This window comes from Amphimedon queenslandica, unplaced genomic scaffold, assembly GCF_000090795.2.
Source record: "Amphimedon queenslandica unplaced genomic scaffold, v1.1 AMPQUscaffold_13501, whole genome shotgun sequence".
Taxonomy (NCBI): domain Eukaryota; kingdom Metazoa; phylum Porifera; class Demospongiae; order Haplosclerida; family Niphatidae; genus Amphimedon; species Amphimedon queenslandica.
Genome location: NW_003546263.1, coordinates 169,751 through 191,292, shown reverse-complemented (window position 1 = coordinate 191,292; position 21,542 = coordinate 169,751). Strand labels below are relative to the sequence as shown.

General features: G+C 37.1%; 6 protein-coding genes and 1 long non-coding RNA gene across 8 annotated transcripts; 6 read left to right on the top strand and 1 right to left on the bottom strand.

The window, feature by feature from the left end:
- The first annotated feature begins 1,100 nt into the window (after positions 1-1,100).
- On the top strand, positions 1,101-3,381 carry LOC100640609 (putative ankyrin repeat protein RBE_0220). The gene is made up of 4 exons (XM_019993070.1): positions 1,101-1,468; positions 1,861-2,190; positions 2,250-3,314; positions 3,365-3,381. Exons 1-4 carry the CDS (start codon positions 1,105-1,107, stop codon positions 3,379-3,381), a joined length of 1,776 nt encoding a protein of 591 aa, XP_019848629.1. The 5' UTR covers positions 1,101-1,104.
- LOC109580197 (ankyrin-3-like) lies at positions 3,209-5,861 on the top strand. Its single transcript, XM_019993106.1, has one exon. It carries the CDS (start codon positions 3,407-3,409, stop codon positions 5,696-5,698), a length of 2,292 nt encoding a protein of 763 aa, XP_019848665.1. The 5' UTR covers positions 3,209-3,406; the 3' UTR covers positions 5,699-5,861.
- A 1,014-nt stretch (positions 5,862-6,875) lies between these two features.
- On the top strand, positions 6,876-10,872 carry LOC105316704 (uncharacterized). Its single transcript, XM_011411800.2, has 3 exons — positions 6,876-7,375; positions 7,791-8,120; positions 8,178-10,872. Exons 1-3 carry the CDS (start codon positions 7,006-7,008, stop codon positions 10,712-10,714), a joined length of 3,237 nt encoding a protein of 1,078 aa, XP_011410102.1. The 5' UTR covers positions 6,876-7,005; the 3' UTR covers positions 10,715-10,872.
- A 39-nt stretch (positions 10,873-10,911) lies between these two features.
- On the top strand, positions 10,912-13,045 carry LOC100640482 (acetyl-CoA acetyltransferase, cytosolic-like). Its single transcript, XM_003384039.3, has 8 exons — positions 10,912-11,184; positions 11,283-11,412; positions 11,466-11,554; positions 11,701-11,962; positions 12,023-12,145; positions 12,276-12,433; positions 12,596-12,706; positions 12,759-13,045. The coding sequence occupies exons 1-8, from the start codon at positions 11,035-11,037 to the stop codon at positions 12,927-12,929; spliced, it is 1,194 nt and encodes a 397-aa protein (XP_003384087.1). The 5' UTR covers positions 10,912-11,034; the 3' UTR covers positions 12,930-13,045.
- Positions 13,004-18,546, bottom strand: LOC100640355 (presequence protease, mitochondrial-like). 2 transcript variants are annotated; one of them, XM_019993104.1, is made up of 25 exons: positions 18,476-18,546; positions 18,368-18,435; positions 18,286-18,326; positions 18,120-18,226; positions 17,891-18,042; positions 17,611-17,822; positions 17,404-17,564; positions 17,225-17,351; positions 17,091-17,179; positions 16,907-17,035; positions 16,676-16,789; positions 16,517-16,613; positions 16,396-16,473; positions 16,250-16,345; positions 15,987-16,203; positions 15,803-15,932; positions 15,637-15,760; positions 15,429-15,505; positions 15,205-15,370; positions 14,916-15,016; positions 14,583-14,858; positions 14,244-14,312; positions 14,082-14,196; positions 13,207-13,340; positions 13,004-13,158 (listed from the first exon to the last, which is right to left on the bottom strand). In XM_019993104.1, the coding sequence occupies exons 1-25, from the start codon at positions 18,523-18,525 to the stop codon at positions 13,062-13,064; spliced, it is 3,027 nt and encodes a 1,008-aa protein (XP_019848663.1). In that variant the 5' UTR covers positions 18,526-18,546; the 3' UTR covers positions 13,004-13,061. The 2 variants fall into 2 exon arrangements, with proteins under 2 accessions (XP_019848663.1, XP_019848664.1); XM_019993105.1 differs by having other exon boundaries at positions 18,371-18,435.
- A 168-nt stretch (positions 18,547-18,714) lies between these two features.
- LOC109580198 (2'-5'-oligoadenylate synthase 1A-like) lies at positions 18,715-20,260 on the top strand. Its single transcript, XM_019993109.1, has 7 exons — positions 18,715-18,889; positions 18,934-19,051; positions 19,102-19,351; positions 19,401-19,458; positions 19,521-19,693; positions 19,750-19,797; positions 19,845-20,260. The coding sequence occupies exons 1-7, from the start codon at positions 18,800-18,802 to the stop codon at positions 20,056-20,058; spliced, it is 951 nt and encodes a 316-aa protein (XP_019848668.1). The 5' UTR covers positions 18,715-18,799; the 3' UTR covers positions 20,059-20,260.
- A 19-nt stretch (positions 20,261-20,279) lies between these two features.
- On the top strand, positions 20,280-21,104 carry LOC109580201 (uncharacterized). The gene is made up of 3 exons (XR_002184118.1): positions 20,280-20,604; positions 20,732-20,791; positions 20,836-21,104. It is a non-coding gene; the product is annotated as an uncharacterized LOC109580201 (long non-coding RNA).
- Positions 21,105-21,542: the final 438 nt, after the last annotated feature.

The following is a 21,542-nucleotide window of genomic DNA, read 5'->3' as shown; positions in this document are numbered from 1 at the left end:
AAACTCACAAATGATGTTATCGATAAGTGTTAGGTTAGTGAGACAGTAATAAGGTTTTAATCTATCCAATAATAACTCATCAAGTGATTGAGGAGAAGAAGACAATTTCAATTCTAACCGTATCTTGACATAAGAGTGAAGCTCATTTACAGAGACACCACGAGATTTCAATTCTTGGAGGATATCAGAAACTAGCTTGGCAAACTTTGACTCTAGCTGACTGAATCTTTTGAGACATGGCTTTTGAACTTTAACTGAGAGATTAACTAATGTAGCTTGCTGTATGCTCTTTGATGCCACAGAATCAACTCTATCTTTCATCTCTTCCTGGCTAGGGTTCATTGTTCTTATTTGTTGAGCTAGTTCCTCTAGTCCTCTCATTTTAGTGAGTGCATCTGATATAACATTCCAATGAAGGGCCTCCTCATTGCTTGTCTTCAACCATAAGTCAAACATCTCTGCTTTACATCTCTCCACTCCCTCATGGAAGAACTGTCTGCGAATCTTCTCTAATTCATGTTTAGGTATGTTCAAGTGTAGTCCCAGGACTTCCCAATCAACTACTGGTAGAAGCTTTGAAAGGAGCAAGGAAAGAGAAACTTTGGTGACCTCTGACATTCTCTTGTAGCTTCAGTGGAAATTTTTCTGATTGTTGTCTCTAAGGAATTGAAGTTTGTTATACATAGTTATTATTATCATGTAGATATATACATTGATAGATCAAGATTTTTTATACATGATAATATCTAATAAATTTAAAAATTTGTAAAAAATGTGAATTTGATCGGAATCACTTTAAACTTTTTCCAAAGCATATGTATATGCATCAAAAAGAATTGAACAATTGTAAAATTCTCTCCTAGTCATTTTTGGTGAAATTTGGCCAAAATCCCTGTACAAGGACTTTAGCCTGATTTTTAAGCAACTTTACATGCATGCATCAGAAAATGTAATAAATCTCTCTTGGAAAAAATATAGCTGTTGTTGCACCCTGAAATTTGTAAAGACTAAAGAGAAATTAAAATTTACAGACCAAAAGGAAACAGTAGGAGTGGCAGTGCCACATATTTGTTATTATTTTTAATAGCAAAGCCAAAGCGAATCATGGTTGACTTATGTCAGTGGAGAGCTGCCATTGGTCTATGGAATTGCTCTCGTATCAGTTTTAGAGGAGTACCACATCATTTATTTCGGACTCAAGAAGATTGCGGTCAAGTACCTCAAAAACACAATTGTACAGATACAGATCATCATACTACTAGATCCAAATCTGCTGCTCAAGATAACATTATTCATCATACAGTTTCTACTACTGGTGAAGCTGCTACTATTATCAGTTGGGCTTGGTCTCTATTCTCTACTCCTGAAACTGTTTGCTTTCTATTCTACCTTTTCCTGCATATCCTTCTCCTCCTCCTATCAGGAGATGTTGAACTCAATCCTGGACCAACCTCTGAAACAAAAGAAGGTACATTTAAGTGACTAGTCTCAGTGCCCAGGCCTCCCACCTACAGTCATTGGGATTTAGGTTGATTATATTATAGAAATGAGTTATGACATTTATGTCAAGCATGCATGTACATGAGCAATCAATGAATAGTTTTTGTAGGATTATTAAATCTAGTTTTAATTATGATAACTGTAGTAATTTAGCTGATAATTTACTCTGCGATGTATACACACAATGTTGATTGAGTATAGATATGAGTTGTTATTGATTTATAATGCACTGTTTAGCATTAACAGTGTATAAAGTTTACTTTGACAGTTCTAAAGCAAATAAAATACTGTTTGTTATTAACACGATAATAATTATTATTAAAGCAAAAATATGATGAGAGTTGTTCTTTCAATATGTAGTTATTCGAAAAAAGATAGAAGCCAGTCTGAGAAGTAAGTATGCTGATCTTGAGCTTGCTACAAGAGGCTGTATTGGTGAGATAAGACCACAACTCTATGCAAAAGGATTGATAACAGAGGCATTGAGGGACTCTGGCACTTATGCCCAAATAAGTGACAGTATCAAAGCTGGGATGCTCGTGGTTGAAAGTATTGAGCAGTTGACAAAACGTTACAAGGATTTCCTGAACTCCATTTCCTCTCAAGGGGGACCCTGTAAAGTTGCAGCTGATCAGTTAAATGAAGAGCTGGAAGAAATTTTAAAACTTGAAGAAGTGCAAATTAAACATTGTAAGTATTATTGCAATTTATTATTGTGCTGTCATGATTAATTATTTTATTTTATATAGCTGTCTCTTTAGAAGAGGAAGCACAAGTAATCCCAAAAACCCCAGAGTCCCATCGACAGTTAAAGTTGGATCCTGAAGCTGAGAAAACTATTTCTAAATCTATCAAGGAATTAAGTAGCTCTTTTAATGACTTATTAAAAAAGCTAAAGAATGAATTGGAAAAGGTTTGCGTTGCTGATGTAGTGGAATATCTGGAAGAGAACCGTTTAGATGACCTTCCATTCGACGACCTAAAGACAGCTAAAGACTTCAAGGAATTGATTATTAAAGTCAATGAGCATTATGATTTCTTGGACTGCTCTCTTCTTCAATTAATAGCAGAAGAGTTTGCGACAGAAGCTTTATCTGAAAAATTTGAAGAGCATTCAAAGGTTGCTGCAAAGTTTCGGGAATCACATACAGTTGATGATCTTAGAGACAACTTAACAGAGATATTTAATCCATACCTTGATGATTTCGAAAAAGGACCCAAAGCACGTATAGATCTTAACAATGCCTGGAACAAAGTTCAGTTAAATAGACTCCGTACTCTCATTGGATGCTTCTTTCCTGACATCAATTCAAAATCCCTAACAAAACATGTTCTAATTAACTGCAGATCTGTTCACATCACGTACTACATGACTGAATCAGCAGATCAAATACAACAGATAATAGCCTGTGCACGTGAGAGGGTGGACTTTATGAAGCATATTGGTCTCTATCACCTTGCTGTTAATGGGGAAGTCATTCTGGATGAAGCCAAAAAAAATGATTTCAAATTTGAGTCGGCATTACAAGAAGCATCAAAGGTAGGTGATAGTGAAGCAGTGGAAGTACTCCTTGATATAGGAAGAGGTACTGATGTGTTAGGGGATATTTCTAAGGCATTGTTCCATGCTTCTAGTAATAATCACTATCGAGTCGTTAAGCTCTTACTTAATGAAGGCGCTAATCCAAATGTTAGAAACACTGTTGGAGAACCAGCTATACTTGCAGCTAGCAGGAAAGGTCATCATAAAATAGTCGAGTTACTTCTTAAGGAGAATGCTGATCCAGATGCACAATATCAAATTAATCAAGAAAGTGAAGGCACATCTCTTGCCCTGGTTAGTGAATTACTTCTTGGGCATAAGTTTGTGGTAGCAGTTAGGCAAAACGTTGGCAAGACAGCATTAATGGCAGCTAGTTTCAGTAATCATTATCGAGTAGTTGAATTACTACTTATAGCAAACGCTGATCCTAATATTCAAAAGAAAGATGGCTGGACAGCATTAATGCTAGCAAGTCAAAGTGGTCATACTGAAAGTGTTGAGTTACTCCTTAAGGCAGGTGCTGATCCTAATATAAAAGAAGAAGATGGTTGGACAGCACTCATAATAGCCTGTCAAGGTGGTCATGCTAAAGTGGTTGAGTTACTCATTAGTGCAAATGCTGATGTTAATACAAAGCAAAAAGACGGAGGAACATCACTCATGATAGCCTGTCAAGGTGGCTGTACTCAAGTAGTGCAGTTACTTCTTAAGGAGAAAGCTGATCCAAATATTTGCTCAGATGATGGTAAGACAGCACTTATGTCAGCCATTTTTAATAATCATCATCAAGTAGCCGAGTTACTTCTAAAGGCCAAAGCTGATCCTGATGTGAAAGGAAAAGATGGTTGGACAGCACTCATGGTGGCTTGTCAAAGTGGCCATACAAAAGTGGTCGAATTGCTTCTTAATGCAAATGCTAATCCTAGCATGAGACAAAGAAATGGTGCAACAGCACTCATAATAGCCAGTCAAAATGGTTTTGTAGAATTGGTCAAGCTACTCCTAAAGAAAGATCTTGATCTTAACATTCAAACAAATGATGGCATGACAGCATTAATTCAAGCCAGTTACAGTGGCCATCATAGTATTGTTGAGTTACTCCTTACTAATAAAGCCAATCCTAACATTCAGCAGGCTGATGGCAGAAATGCACTCATGTTAGCTAGCCAAAGAGGTCATTATCATGTGGTTGAATTGCTTCTTAAAGCAAATGCTAATCCTGACATTCAAAAGAAAGATGGTTGGACAGCACTAATGCTAGCTACTCTTGGTGGTCATCAACAAATAGTAGAGTTGCTCTTAAAGGAAAACGCTAATCCCGATATTAGAGAAGAACATGGATGGACCGCACTCCTAATAGCTAGTTTAAGTGGTCATCAGGAAGTGATAGAGCTACTCTTTCAAAACAATGCGAATCTTAACATTCAAGCTGGTGATGGGAAAACAGTGTTAATGGGAGCTAGCCTACTTGGTCATCATCAAACGGTCGAAGTACTCCTTAGACAAAATGTAGTTGATCCTAATATCCAGAAGAATGATGGATGGACTGCACTCATGCTAGCAAGTATGAATGGTCATCACAAAGTAGTCGAGTTGCTCCTTAAAGCAGGTGCTGATCCTAATATTAAAGAAGAGGATGACTGGACAGCACTCATGATAGCTTGTCAAGGCAGCCACTATCAAGTAGTTGAGTTACTCCTTAATGCAAATGCTGATATGAATATTGTAACAAACACAGGGGGAACAGCAATCATGATAGCCAGCCAGTCTGGTCAAGCAGAATTAATCGAGCTTCTTCTAACAAAAAATCCTAATGTCAACATTAAAGCAAGGAGTGGCAGGACTGCTCTAATGCAAGCAAGTCAATGTGGCTATCACAAAATAGTGGAGTTGCTCCTTAAGGCAGGTGCTGATCCTAATATTAAAGAAGAAGATGGTGGAACGGCACTCATGATGGCAAGTCAAGTTGGTTACTATCAAACAGTTCAGTTGCTCCTCAATGCAAATGCTGACCCTAATATTTTAGGTGATAATGGGTGTACTGCTATTGTAATAGCAAGTCAAAATGGTCACCTCCAAGTAGTAAAGCTGCTCTTTGCAAACAATGCTGATCCTACCATTCAAAAAGGAGGAAGAACAGCACTTGTTATGGCTAGTTTAAACAATCGGAAAGAAGTAGTTGAGTTTCTCATCAAAGAACAGGAGGATCATGGTTTCACGACTTTAATGAATGCAATTCACAGCGAAATCATTGAATTAGTACTTTCCTTGCTATCAGCTGGAATTATGACGTACATAGACGAAGGCCACATTCAAGCAGCAATACATTTTTCGAAAATGGAGTCTAAGGTTGATAATGAAATGACAGAGCTCCTGCGTTATTATGCAGAAGACGTTCATGGAATGAAGTTATCTGAGAGTCAAGTTGAAGTCATTACAATAAGTAGTGAGATGAAACAAAAAGTTAATCAAAGTAGCTACCATTTAGACAGTAACATTAGAATGGCCTCTCATTTAGCGCAGGACCCAGATGAACACCCATTACTGCGATATGCAGCACCACTTGATAAGCTTTCCAGCGATCCATATGCAGCAGAGGAACAAGATGCTACAGAGAAATTCAAGGCTGCAGCACTGAGAAAACTGGGTCAGTGACATTGGACTCAAATTTAAATGTTAAAGAATACCGATACAACTGTCTTTGTTTTTATAGTCTGTTTTGTAGCCTAGTAAGTTTAGTAGTGTGTTTTAAAACTTTTATTGATTTAATGTAAACAAAAATATTTATGGTGTCAAGATGTTCATAATTTCTATACCGTATGCGTCTTAATTTTTGAGGTGTATTAAATTTTGTTATTTTTGTGCTCACCTTAAATCCACGAAATTTAAACCACCTCTAATGCCATTCTATTGTATGTAGACTATGGCCATGCAGAACATTGAAACAGAAGACATTTGATGTTTCATTGTCAACAGAAGCACCAGAAGACAAGAGCTGCTCAGCAATGTCAAAATGATCAAAGTTACTTGCTAGCATTAATGCTGTCGCTCCATCGATCCTATCTTGATTAGGATCTGCCTTGTATTAAGAAGTTTGTTGACTATAGTAACATGCCCTTGTTTACTGGCTGTCTGTAGAGGAGTGAGACCTTTATTAGTTAGGATCACCTCCTGATTCAAGTAACATACTTAATATCTGTATATTACCTGATTCAACTGCTTCCTCAATACAGGGACTAATGGTATCAACTAATCCTAATCCATCAAGTGATAGTATGAATCATACCACATCAATCTTCTCCTCTCATTAAATACTGTGAAGGAACTAGTTTCATTTTTCTCCTCTTCTTTATTCATTATTTCATTCCCTCAGATAGCTAGCCTAATGATTCCAATGCTACTGATGAACTCTATCCTCTGTTTTGCTAGACTCACTAACGATGATGTCATTGCTTCAGGTACAATCATACTGACATAAACGCAGCCTCTCTTGACTTGAATGTGATCAAAGCAGCAACTCCTCTCTAAAAATATAAAGCCCAACATGCACTGAGCAACTTTTTTGCCATAGTAGATCTACCTTTGATGTGGTGAGGCAAGACTTGTTGCCAAAAGTTGCCAGTCCCTCTACTTTTTGCTACATGTTGCCCAGTGTTGCTCAACCACATCAAAGGTCTGACCAAAAGTTGCCAGCAACAAAGTTGCTCAGTGTATGTTGGGTTTTAGAATATGTAGATATGTATCAAAAAGAATTGAAAAATTGAAAAATTCTCTCCTTTTCATTTTTGGTGAAATTTGGCCAGATTTTTTAGCAACTACTTTACATGCAGGCATCAGAATTGTAATAAATATCTTTTGGACAAAATATAGCTGTTGCCCCCTGAAATTTGTAAAAAAAATTAAGGAAACAGTAGGAGTGGCAGTGGCACATATTTTTTTATAGCAAAGCCAAAGCGATCATCATGGTTGACTTATGTCAGTGGAGAGCTGCCATTGGTCTATGGAATTGCTCTCGTGTCAGTTTTAGAGGAGTGCCACAGCATTTATTTCGGACTCGAGACTATTGTTGTGAAGTAGTACCTCAAAAACACAATTGTACAGATACAGATCATGATACTATGACCAGATCCAGTTCGGCTGCTGCTCAAGATAACATTCTTCATCATAAAGTTTCTGCTACTGGTGAAGTTGCCACTATTATCAGTTGGGCTTGGTCTTTATTCTCTACTCCTGAAACTGTTTGCTTTCTATTCTACCTCTTCCTGCATATCCTTCTCCTCCTATCAGGAGATGTTGAACTCAATCCTGGACCAACCTCTGAAACAAAAGAAGGTACATTTAGGTGACTAGTCTCACTGCTCAGACCTCCCACCTACAGTCATTGGGGTATAAATTGATTCTATAATTATAATCAACCTAAACCCCCCCAATGACTGTAGGTGGGAGGTCTGGGCAGTGAGACTAGTCACCTAATGTCATGCATGCATGGATATGAGATATGAACACTCAATGAATAGTTCTTGTAGGTTCATTAGTTTTAGCTGTAGTAGTAATTTACTCTGCAATGTACAGAATGTTGATCGAGTATAGTATGAGTTGTTATTGGTTCATGATGCACTGTTTAGCATTAACAGTGTAAAGTTTACTTTGACAGTTCTAAAGCAAATTAAATACTGTTTGTTATTAACATGATAATAATTATTATTAAAGCAAAAATTATGATGAGAGTTGTTCTTTCAATATGTAGTTATTCGAAAAAAGATAGAAGCCAGTCTGCGAAGTAAGTATGCTGATCTTGAGCTTGCTACAAGAGGTTGTATTGGTGAGATAAGATCACAGCTCTATGCAAAAGAATTGATAGCAGATGCATTGAGGGACTCTGGCACTTATGCCCAAATAAGTGACGATATCAAAGCTGGGATGGGTGTGGATGAAAGTATTGAGCAGTTGACGAAGCGTTACAAGGATTTCTTGAACTCCCTTTCCTCTCAAGGGGGGCCCTGTAAAGTTGCAGCTGATCAGTTAAATGAAGAGCTGGAAGAAATTTTAAAACTTGAAGAATCACAAATTAAACATTGTGAGTTATTGCAACTTATTATTGTGCTGTCATAAATAATTATTTTATTTCATATAGCAGTCTCTTTAGAAGAGGAAGAACAAGTAATCCCAAAAGTCCCAGAGCCACATCAAGAGTTTAAATTGGACCCTGAAGCTGAGAAAACTATTTTAAAATCTATTCAGGAGTTAAGTAGCTCTTTTACTGCCTTATTACGAAACCTAAAGAATGATTTGGAAAAGGTTGGTGTTGCTGATGTAGTGGAATATTTGGAAGAGAATGGTTTAGACTACCTTCCACTTGAAGACCTAAAGACAGCTAATAACTTCAAGGATTTGATTAGAAAAGTTAACACACATTATGATTTCTTAGACTGCTCTCTTCTTCGGTTAATAGCTAAGGAGTTTGCAACAAAGGCTTTATTTGAAAAATTTGAAGAGCATTCAAAGAATGCTGCAAAGTTTCGGGAATCACATACAGTTGATGACCTTAAAGACAACTTAACAGAGATTTTTAATCCGTACCTTGATGATTTTGAAAAAGGGCCCATAGCATATATAAATCTTAATAAGGCCTGGGATTCAGTTCCATTGAGTAGACTCCCTACTCTCATTGGATGCTTCTTTCCTGACATCAGCACAAAATCCCTAACAAAACACATTCGAATTAAGTGCAGATCTGTTCACATCACATACTACATGACTGAATCACTAGATCAAATACAGCAGATAATAGCCTGTGCACGTGAGAGGGTGGACTTTATGAAGCATATTGGTCTCTACCATCTTGCTATTAATGGGGAAGTTATTTTAGATGAAGCCAAGAAGAATGATTTTAAATTTGAGTCGGCATTACAAGAAGCAGCAAAGGTAGGTGATAGTGAAGCAGTGGAAGTACTCCTTCAAATAGGAGGAGGTACTGATGTGTTGGGGGACATTTCTAAGGCTTTATTTCATACTTCTAGTAATAATCACTATCGAGTCGTTAAGCTCTTCCTTAATGAAGGTGCTAATCCAAATGTTAGAGACACTGATGGGGAACCAGCAATACATGCAGCTAGTAGGAAAGGTCATCATAAAATAGTCGAGTTACTTCTTAAGGAGAACGCTGATCCAGATGCACAATATCAAATTAATGAAGAAAGCATAGGCACCTCTCCTCTTGCCACCCTATTTATTGAATTATTTTCTATGATAATTGGCAAGACAGCACTAATGGCAGCTAGTACAGATAATCATTATCAAGTAGTTGAATTACTACTTAAAGCAAATGCTGATCCTAATATTCAAAAGAAGGATGGCCAAACAGCATTAATGCTAGCAAGTCAAAGTGGTCATACTGAAAGTATTGAGTTACTCCTTAAGGCAGGTGCTGATCCTGACATTAAAGAAGAAGATGGCTGGACAGCACTCATGACAGCTTGTCAAGGTGGCCATACAAAAGTGGTTGAGTTACTCCTTAATGCAAACGCTAATCTTAATATGACACAAGGAGATGGTGCAACAGCACTCATGATAGCCAGTCAAAATGGTTTTCTAGAATTGGTCAAATTACTCCTAACAAAAGATGTTGATCCTAACATTCAAGCTAATAATGGTACAACAGCATTAATGCAAGCCAGTTACCATGGTCATCACAGCATTGTCGAACTACTCCTTGATAAAGAAGCAAATCCTAACATTCAGCAGCTAGGTAATGGAAGAAATGCACTCATGTTAGCTAGCCAAAGAGGTCATTATCATGTGGTTGAATTGCTTCTTCAACAAAATTCAACCAATCCTAATATTCAGAAAAATGATGCATGGACTGCACTCATGCTAGCTTGTCAAGGTAGCCACTATCAAGTGGTTGAATTGCTCCTTAAAGCAGGTGCTGATCCTAATATTAAAGAAGAGGATGGATGGACAGCACTCATGATAGCAAGTCAAGGTGGCTACTATCAAGCAGTCCAGTTACTCCTTAATGCAAATGCTGATCCTAATATTGTAAGTGATAACGGGTGTACTGCTATTGTAATAGCAAGTCAAAATGGTCACCTCCAAGTAGTAAAGCTGCTCTTCACAAACAATGCTGACCCTACCATTCAAAAAGGAGGAAGAACAGCACTTGTTATGGCTAGTTTAAATGATCGGAAAGATATAATTGAGTTTCTCATCAAAGAACAGGAGGATCATGGTTTCACAACCTTAATGACTGCAATTCACAGTGAAATCATTGAATTAGTACTTTCCTTGCTATCAGCTGGAATTATGACGTACATAGATGAAGATCACATTCAAGCAGCAATACATTTTTCAAAAACGGAGTCTGAAGTTGATAATCAAATAACAGAGCTCCTACATTATTATGCAGAATATGTCCATGGAATGAAGTTATCTGAGAGTCAATTCAAAGTCATTATAAGCAATGAGATGAAGCAAAAAGTTAATCAAAGTAGCTACCATTTAGACAGTAACATTAGAATGGCCTCTCATTTAGCACAGGACCCAGATGAACACCCACTGCTGCGATATGCAGCACCACTTGATAAGCATTCCAGTGATCCACATGCAGTGGAGGAACAAGATGCTACAGAGAAATTCAAGGCTGCAGCACAGAGAAAACTGGGTCAGTGACATTTTGACTCAAATTTAAATGTTTACCAATAAGACGTATCTTTGTTTTTATAGTCTGTTTTGTAGCCTAGTAAGTTTAGTAGTGTGTTAAAAAACTTACTACTTCTAATTATTATTGATTTAATGTAACAAAAATGTTTATGGTGTCAAGATGTTTATAATTTTTATAGCATGCAAATGCAATGAAGCTCCACCCAGGTATGCAAAATGGTGTCACGCCATCGCCACTTTTTGTGAGACCATAAGATAGGCTAATATAACTTGAGAGTGGAGGACTCGTGCTTAGTTTTGAAGAACTATCCCCACTTGTATACCAGAAAATGTCTTTAGAGCGAGGCGTATTTATAATAGGAGCAGCCCGCACTCCATTGGGGTCGCTGAACGGCTCTCTGTCCAGTCTCTCAGCACATCAACTGGGTAGTACTGCCATCACTGCTGCTCTGAAGAGAGCTAAAGTATTACCAGAGAAGGTATGATGTGCAACCAATGATGATAGTATAATTATAGGAAATGATTGTTAATTGTGGGTATTATAATGGGTACTATCATTATTAATGGATACTGATAGGTTTCTGAAGTGTTGGTTGGTCAAATACTAACAGCTGCCCAAGGACAGAATCCGGCAAGACAAGCTGCCATGTTGTCTGGAATACCGAAAGAAGTACCGTCAACCAGTATAAACATGTTGTGTGGATCAGGTACAAATACATGTATATACATCAGTTGTCAAAAAAAACATTTCCATGTTTAGGTTTACGGACAGTTGCGATGGGCTACCAGAGTATACTAGTAGGAGATGCTGACATTGTTGTAGCAGCTGGTCAAGAAAGTATGAGCCAAGTAAGAGAGAGAGAGAGAGGAAGTTACTATTAGTATATAAGATAGAGGAAAGAAAATCATTTCATTAAAGCCTCTCCTTGTGTATATCTGCATGCATTTATGTGCAAGACTAAAAGTTTTTCATGTTTGGATTACTTTCATTACAGGCACCTCATGCTGTTCATTTAAGATCAGGCGTCAAGTTTGGTGATGCCAGTCTCACTGATACAATGATGAAGGACGGGCTAACTGATGCTTTCCATCATTACCACATGGGGCAAACGGCGGAGAACGTTGCTAAGCAATACAGTATCAGCCGAGAAGAACAAGACAGGTTTGCCGTCTCCTCACAAAACAAGACTGAGGAGTCACAGAAAAATGGAGTCTTTAAAGACGAGATTGTTCCAGTTGAAATAAAAACAAGAAAGGGCAAGTTAAAATGACTGTATGAATTTCAGTTAGATTTTATATCAATTTTGTATTACATAGGACCAGTGACAGTAGATACTGATGAGTTCCCACGTCAGGGTACAACCATTGAAGGACTTGCTAAACTCAAGCCAGCCTTTGTTAAAGACGGTAGTGGTACAGTGACAGCTGGTAATGCTTCAGGTAATTCACAATGAAAAGTGTACCATTATACAGCATCTGCAAATCATGAAAAATAAAATCCTTTCTGATTTTCTGTTAAACTGTAGCAAATGCTTTTTTAATTTCTTCATTTTCTTCTCTTCTCCTTCAGGTATAAATGATGGTGCTGCAGCCGTGGTACTAGCCTCCAAGGAAGCAATTGATGGATTGAGTTGTTCGTTACCATTGGCACGCATTGTCTCATGGGCACAGTGTGGGGTTGATCCTCAGATAATGGGAATGGGTCCAGTGCCAGCCGTCAGTAAAGCAGTGAGTTACATGCACCATGAAATAACAATCACAAACAATTAGAACAAAAGAGAAAATGGGGTATTATTTGAAAGTATGATTATGAGAGACTCTTGTACTCTATACACAAACACAATTACAATACACCCAGTCTTTACTTATTATTATCATTAATTCATGTAGTTGCAAAAGGCAGGATGGAATAAAGATGACGTCGATCTCTTTGAACTAAACGAGGCATTCGCCGCTCAATCGCTTGCAGTCGTAAAAGAGTTAAATATTGATGAGAAAAAAGTAAAAATTTACACGCTTAATAATAATCATAAAACCATTCTCTCTCTTTTAGGTGAATGTAGGAGGAGGAGCGATAGCATTGGGACATCCCATTGGTGCCTCAGGGTGCCGTATACTAGTCACTCTATTGTATGCACTCAAGAGAGTGGGTGGGAAAAGAGGCGTGGCTTCATTATGCGTGGGTGGAGGGATGGGGATAGCCCTGTGCATAGAAATGTGTTAATTAACTTTGCTATGACTCCATTATTTTTAAATGCAATATTATTTCTAGTACAATAATAAATATCTTATTTTTTGTAATGAAACATTTCTCAGCCTCTGTAGTGAGCAGTATCAAAATGATATTAATCGATTTTCAAAGTGAAAAATGTTTTATTGTCCATTCTGGTGAGAGGGTCTTTATCTCTGGGCCAATAATGACAGAGCCTTTATGCTCTGCCTCTTTCAAATATCTTTTAATAACAAAAAGGTCAGGTCTAATGAGAAGCAACCATCCTTACTTTGTTGCTACAGAAACCAGGTGGTCACCAGAGACTTCAAAAAGTCTTGAGCGATACTGTGCTCTCATCTCATGAGTTAATCCTTGAAGGAATAGAGAGCTACCTTTTGACCCAGGGGAGACTGGGGAATCAACCTGGAGAGGAAGGGGAGATCAACAATAAACGACCTCTTATCCCATACATGTACATGTATGTATTGATCTGGTTTCCCACAGAGCATGCTTTGCAAGCTAAAAAGTATGTGTTATGAGCTAACAGCCTAAAGGTATAAGGAGCAATTTTTAAAATTCATAAAAAATCCAATTTCGATCCGAATCAGCTCAAACTTTCTAAACAACATAAGAGCATGTATATGTATCAGAAAAAATTATTAAAATAAAAAATTCTCTCCTTTTCAATTTTTGGCAAAATTTGGGCCGAAACCGTGTACTATTATAGTACAGGGATTTTGTCCAATTTTGGAGCAACTTTAAAAATTCGTAAAAAATCTCATTTCGATCGGAATCAACTCAAACTTTCTACACAACATAAAAACATGTATATGTATCAGAAAAAATTATAAAAATGTGGAATTCTCACCTCTTCAATTTTGGCCAAATTTGGGCCGAAACCGTGTACTATAGTACAGGGATTTTTGTCAGATTTTGGAGCAACTTTAAAAATTCGTAAAAAATCCAATTTTGATTGGAATTAACTCCAACTTTCTACACAACATAAGAACATGTATATGCATCAGAAAAAAATTATAAAAATGGGGAATTCTCTCCTTTTCATTTATGGCAAAATATGGCCCAAGACCTTGTACAACATAAGAACATGTATCATAGCAACTTTACATAATTAGCTCTTAATATTCTCTTGCCTCTACCTCATACCTGAGAAAACACTGATAGCTTTGCTTCCTCTACATCTTCATCAGTGAATGATCTACTGGTGACCCAATCAATGGAATCATTGAATCGATTAACAGTATCAAGAGAATGTGGATCACTGTGTATTAAAAGGATGAATGCTAAAGGAGAAGATGCTGTCATTACCGATATGAGAAAAAAGAGAATATCCCATTGCCGTGCTTAGCCCCGCCTCCATAGGCACCACCTTTTTCTCTATTATAATTATAAGTAGCAATAAATAATTATTCAATTGAAAAAATATAATGTGAAAATATTATTATGCTGTGATATTGGCCTAAGCAAGGTATCAGAGTACCCTTCCAAAAATTGTTTATTCAGAACAAAGCAGGAAACAACAAGTGCTGATTATTGAGTGTCCTTTATACTCATTTAATTGTAAAAGGTATCGTGGGTTGCATTGACATGTGTCTAATGCTTAAATAAACTAATTATGACTTGTACCTACCTTTGTACTAACAATACCTTATTTCTTTATGAAGGTACTTCCATCCCATTAATTGTGCTAATACTCTCAAAGACGGCGAGTCCTCGTGTGTGTAAGGGACCGTCCTGTAAGACTGACCAACATAATACACTTGAAACGGCAGCTGGTAATGAGTGTGGCTTAACGTGGGTGTGACAGTCCCTTCTTCCATGAATAGGGGAGTGTCTGTGATGCTTCCTGGGAGATTATCAAGAAATCCTTCAGCAGCTTCAGAAGCGACTGTGAACTGAGGCTCAGTCACATTGAAAGCAACTCTACAAAGAGAGAGAGAGAGAGGAGGGGGAGAGGGTGAAAAATGAGAATTTCCTTACCTCATGCAGCCAGTGTCCAGTACAGCTACTGCAATTGATGCCAGTTTCTCTAGTACTGGTTTAAGGTCACTCGTCTCAGCAATGTCTTTCATGAATTTAACCTAAACATTGCAATGAGATTTAAATATTTTGCTACAGTATGCATTCGACACCATAAACAAAGTCGTTAAAGAAGATCCAAATTTGGATACGCTATATGATGTAAGGTATTATACAATATTTCATCAAAAAATGGTTCCAAGAAAATCCTCCATTTTTATCATTCACTTATGCTTCTGTGTATCAATACCTGAGATATTCCGCCATATTTCTCAGCCATCATTGCAGCTGGACTCAGAGAAGAAGCAGAGGCAGTCATGGCATACCTATGGCCACTACGGGACACATTCACTGCCAGGGAAGATGCCTCCATAGCAATCAATGTCTGTAGTCGCTGCTCATCTTGCAACTGTGGCCTAGAGCAGAGAATAAGAGAAAGGGAGAGGACATGAAAGAGTTGGGGGAGTTTGTTACTTGTTGAAAATGTCTTCCCAAATAGACAACATGTAAGGCAGATGACGGTCCAAACAGTGAGAGGTCAAGGCAATAGCCTAATGTAAAAATAAAATAAAATTAATACCAGGAAATAAATGAAGAAAATTTCCCAAATATACACCTACAACCTTTCATTCACTCCTTCCCTTACTACATATACTGTACATGTACATGCATTTCTTTCTACCTGTTCAAACTGGTTGGGTATGGAATGGTGTGATGCTACATGAGTACCGACACACACACTGCCTCCAGTGTACAGATCAATCTGTTGAGATAACTGCCTATAGTCCAAGTCCTGTGTACCCATCCTATGCAATGTATCATAGTACAGTAGATAAAGCAAATCTAACTTGGTAATGACTGAACAGAAAAGTGGAAGATAAGGTTTGAGGTCATCAGGTAAGTCACGACAACTGCTCAGGAACTGCAAGTAGGAGATACCATTAGTTGGCTGTACACAATACTGAATGGGAATGGACCCTAAAAATTAATACAACAATCAATAATAATGATGATGATAATATTTTAATTCACCATGATCTTCATGGATTAGTTCTGTGATGGGAGTAGTCTTGTCTACATCAGCCACGCTGAGTGATGGTAGACAGTCACTGGTTTGGTGCTTATTTTGATCTTCTTGAAGCTGAAGCCCTTCATCATAGACACGCTGTTTATCATCCTCTGAGAGACTAGAGACTAACAATCTCAACTTCTCTTCTTCTAACTCTTTTTGCTTTTTATTATACTCAACCTACAAAAAATTAGAAAGAAACCTAATTATAATTAATGGATCTCACATCAGGACTCATGACTAGTGTAAGATTATGCTTGTTATCAATGAAATATTCTTTGATCTTTTCTTTGAGGTAATTTGGGTCATTAGCCATGTGATCCTACAATCAATAACATGTCATAATAATTAGGAAAAAGGTTACAGACTCACTTTAAAGTTTTCAACATTTTGGTTGATCTGTAGCAGAGAGGTAGGGCTAGCCCCGTGTATCCATGGTGTTATAAAATGCTAAAAACAAATTAAAAAAATTAACAAGAAGCAATAATTGTACCATTAGCAATGCTAATCCAAAATTTGATGATTGATGCTTCAATCCTATTTCCACCTGATGTAGTATAGCCTTTACTCTCTCCTCTGGAAAACCTTCTCTTTATTAATTAAGTAGGTGTGGCTGAAAGTGTTAATACTCGTAATCAATTAATTGACTCACTGGTAGACTTTGTGAAATGTTTCGGTTATTATTTGTTTTACTTTCTCGGCATCTTCAGTTGAGATGCCTTGCAAACCAACAGAGAAATAAGAATCCTTTGTCCCATCATTATACCTAATAGAAAGCAATAAATACATACATATACATTTTGAATGTTAAGTGGAGCAATATTGCCAAGTATTAGTAGCCCTTGTTAATAATGGGTATGTATGGGAATGGGATTCCCTTTACCCAGTAGAAGGTGAATAATCTGATCCAATATTACTGTCTATTAGTGACTGGTAGAATGGTGAAGCTGCTCCATCAATTAATAGTTTGGTTAATATGCTCAACAGTAAACCTTCATATGAATCTGTTATCCTAATAACAACAACAATAATAATAATAATATATGAATTTAATTATTATTATTTACGGTCCAAGTAGATAAGCCACGCCTACTGTCGTCTGTTTATTAGGATCGGGTGCCATGGGGTCCGGAGCACAGTAAATTTCATGCGACCTCTAAAACAGAATACACATGCACAGTTAATGTACAGTATATCTTACTGGTTGGTTCCATCTTGCTTCCAATGGAATGGCAGCTGCAGGAGTCGAGACTGAGAACTTACTTAATACATTTTCATCAATGAAACTAAGATGATCTGATAATGGGATGTCCCCATACGTATAAAAACTATTAATAGAAGAAAGATATCATTTTCTCCCCTCCCCTCTCTCTCCATTACTATGAATTGCTTGGGTGATAATGTTTAGCATGAAACTCTTTCAAAGAGTCCCAGGTCAAGTCTAATATATTCAATGGAGCTCCTCCGCTCACGTGAGAGTAGGTGTGGCTTGGGAGGAGCTTACGCTGCAACTCAGTATCAAACAGATATTCAGCATTTGACTATAAATAATCCAAATTTATATCAATTTATATTTCATTATCTTACAAACATTCCTTTCATTTCGTTGAAGACCACACCCTTAAAAACCAAAGGGGTGTTCCTGTCGTTAGGGTCCTCATGCTCCAGCCTCCATCCTTCTTGATGAAAGTCCATCTTCTTTAGGTTAGGATGAAACACACAGTCACAGTAGACTGAGAGGAGATTACGATAGTCGTTGTAGTTTTGTGTAGAGAATGGATAGAATGTCCAATCATTTGCTAAGAGGAGAGAGAGAGAGAGAGAGAGAGTGAATAGTTAGGAGAGAGTGACATAATTAACTTCTCACCAGTGAAAGCATTCATGAATGTCGCTAGTGAACGAGTTAGCATTTTAAAGAATGGATCCCTTACAGGATAATGGGCTGAACCACACAATGTAGTGTGTTCTAGTATATGAGATATGCCGGTACTATCCATTGGTGTAGTTCTGAAACCAACACTATTAGGTACAAGAGTATGGAATTATGAGTATGAGCGTGGATGCTTTGATTAATGTGTGTGGGTGGTATAGCATACCCAAATACATTGTTGGAGTCTTGTCTTACTAGGTGCAAGTGTTGAGCTTTTGTTGACTCGTGAAGTAATTCTATAGCTTTTAGATTAAAATCAGATACTTCAGTAACCTAGTGTACAATGTATGTGCGTGTGAGAGGAATAGTTCAATAATTTTATATTTTCTTACTCCAGTAACTCTGTATCCACTTATTCTATCATTAATAGCAACTGTAAAGGAAAGATAAGGTTAATTTATGTACACAACTAACTACCTGACAGTTTGGACACATCTTCCCTTCTGGTACTGTTAAAGACTGTATTGTTGAGATGTATTAGCCTAAAAAGAAAATAAATTTAAGTGTTACTATACCTGTTACCTTCTCCTTCGACTAAGAAGACGAGGTGCTGAGAAGAGTTGAGCAGCCATTTGACACCACGTGACTTTAGTGACATTGTCTGGCGGGAAAACTTAATGTTTAAAATTAACAGGTAGATCTAGGTGTGGTTGGGTGTGGCTCATAGTAAAAATGCATGGCAGCTAGCCAGCTCATGGCTAGCTGCGTCAGTTTGCTCCGATATTTTGTATTATTCATTGTTATTGAGAATGTGCTTGCAATGCAGCCCTTCCGAGTGTTGCATATTATATATTCTAAAATAAATGTTGCGCTAAGGAGAGAAAAATATTAGATCTAGCTGCAACCATGGCACATCCATTGCTGGGATCAAGACTTATAAAGAAGCCATTAAGGAAAGCTCGTAAAGCTGTTAATAGAATTGCAACTGTCCTTCAGGTAAATAACCAATTGCAACAATCTGAACATTTCGCTGTTTCTAGGCACACCTCCACAAAGATGCTGGCATTGTAGTGAGTGAGATTATTGAGGGTGGATCATTAGGGCAGGGTACTTGTGTTCCAATGAAGTTTGACGTTGACTTAGTCATCTTTTCAAGAAGTACTTTTTATAATCAGTATAATTATAGTAAATACACATTTATATAATAGGTATAACACATGAAATGATCAGTAACCCTGATGAGCGGAAGGAAATATTAACCAAAGTGCAGCAATGCCTGATTCGTCGCTTAAAAGGAAACTATGTGGATGATAAAATGACACAAAACTCTGTCCAATTTAAATATAAACATTCGCCTGGACATACTATTGATGTTGATGTGCTGACATCCCCAATGTGGGAAAGTGCAGGGGAATTGTCACAGTACATAGCTGACCATTGCCCTGATCAATACTATCAGTAAGTAACATAATTGTTTGACTAAAGTATCATGTAAAACAATGCAAAGTTTGTCAGCAGGGGCTTCCAAATGGCAGACAGATTTTATACGACATCAAATGCCAAGGGTAAATTAACATCATTCAAATGATTTGATGTTAATTGTACTACCGTACGATAATCATAATAGGTGAAGGAATACATTAAGAGAGCCAAGTATTGGAAGAAGAGCATTGATTGGTCACCTGGTCGTGAGCCATCATCATACTTGATGTCTTTGTTAGTTATTAAAGCATCAGATTTGGTTGGAGAGCATGTAACTGGAAAATCACCTCCATCATTGAAAAAAATGGCAGCTAGAAAGTAGAGTTCTAGCTTCTTGCATGCATGGAACATTATTATTGTTTTGCTTTATGTAGCATTTCAGAAAAAATAAAAGAACTTGTCAAGAGCCATCATGCAATTGAGTAAGATTTGCAATTAATACTAAATTATGTATAATCTATTCATAAAGTATACAGTTTCAGACTCAATACATGTTCACGACAGAAGCACCAGCTCAACCAAGAGTGATCGATCCTGCTAATGTTTGCAATAACTTGTATGAGACAGGGTTTGGGAAACAAGGCAGGAGAGATGAACCAGGAGATTACTGGGATGTGTTTGCTAAGAAAATTGAGAGTTTGGATTTAAGCATTCCATTTGAAAGGCTTGGCCCCCTACCTTAACATGCTTAACGACTATTGCAATTATGTGTGGACTATTTTTTGCTGCATTTTTTAATTTCTAGTTTAGTTATTGTAGCAATATTCCCATGTAAAGTTTGGGTAGTTAGTTCTCTTTGCTGTATCATTGTTTTCTTTGCTGTGTCACTGTTGTAGCTATAGTGAGATTTTTAATAAGTTTTGATCATTTTTAAGGAAAATTATATTCATCCTTTTCATGGAAGAGGAGGGGCTCATTCATACAAAATAGGCGTGGTTTCTTGGATATAACTGCGCATGCGCAAGAACTTTCCTGGTAAGTGGTAACCGTTTGAAAGAGTTCCATCTCTGTGTTGGTTCTTTCTCCTCTCTTTCTAATGGAGGAAGGCTCAGATGGCAGCTCTAGCGTCCTCAGTAGTCCAAGCAGTACCTCTGCCACCTCTGCAGTATCTTTCAAGAAGCAGCCATTGCATCTTTATGGTGAATACAAGCCTCTTTCTGGTGTATACAATAAACACCATCAACCTTTACCTCTGGTACTGACTGGTATTAAAGACTCTAACAGTGAAGGTAAAATTGATATACTTCATGTCAATAACAGAGACGTATAAATACTTACAGTCAATTTAATTAAAATTAGATCTAATTCTTAAAATGGGTGGGACTTGGAATGTTTGTCATTATTTTCTCACTCCAGGTTTTATTTCTGCTCTCAAGTCACTCCAAAGCAAGATTCACCAATGACTAAATTACACCGGTAAAAAATAATAGCAACTACTCTATAATATAATTTTAATTTAGGTGCAATTGTCAGCCAAGAGCTCAGAGCAGCAGTTGCCATTGCAAATCAATAGACAGTAAGATTTATAAGACATCAGTATGACAGGCCAACACTCCAGATCACAGGAAGACCATTCTATTATTATTCTTCGTTGAAAATTGACATCAAAGATTCTTCTGTGATTCATTGTTTAATTATTGAATAATCATAACTGCATTATATCTATATTATTATTATCTTTGCTTGATTTGAATCTTAATTGCTTATGGTACACACCTGACCTCCATGACATTTCATCAAATTGTTGTGTTTTGTGCTTTTATGTTAATATTAACAATAATAATAAACAACAACAATAAATGAAATAAATCTCAAAAACAACTTGAACACAAAAATTGATACCAAAAATGATACACAATTTAAACAAAATTGTAACTACAATTCTAAATATAAACACAATCTTGTATAATTAATGTAAAAATGGAAATTTTCCTATATAAAAGTCTAGCTCTGATAGCTTACCCCTTTTCTTACATGTATTTCTATCATGTCTATAAAAACACTTATCAGATCCAAGTTCGTAAAATGTAATAAGATTACCCTCGTTTATTTTATCCAAAACATCTAGTTCAATGTCGAAATATCGATGTCCCAAAAGTAAATGCTTCAATTTTTTCTTGCTATTTATTGCAAGAGCGCTACCGAATTCCACAGTTATTGGTCCATG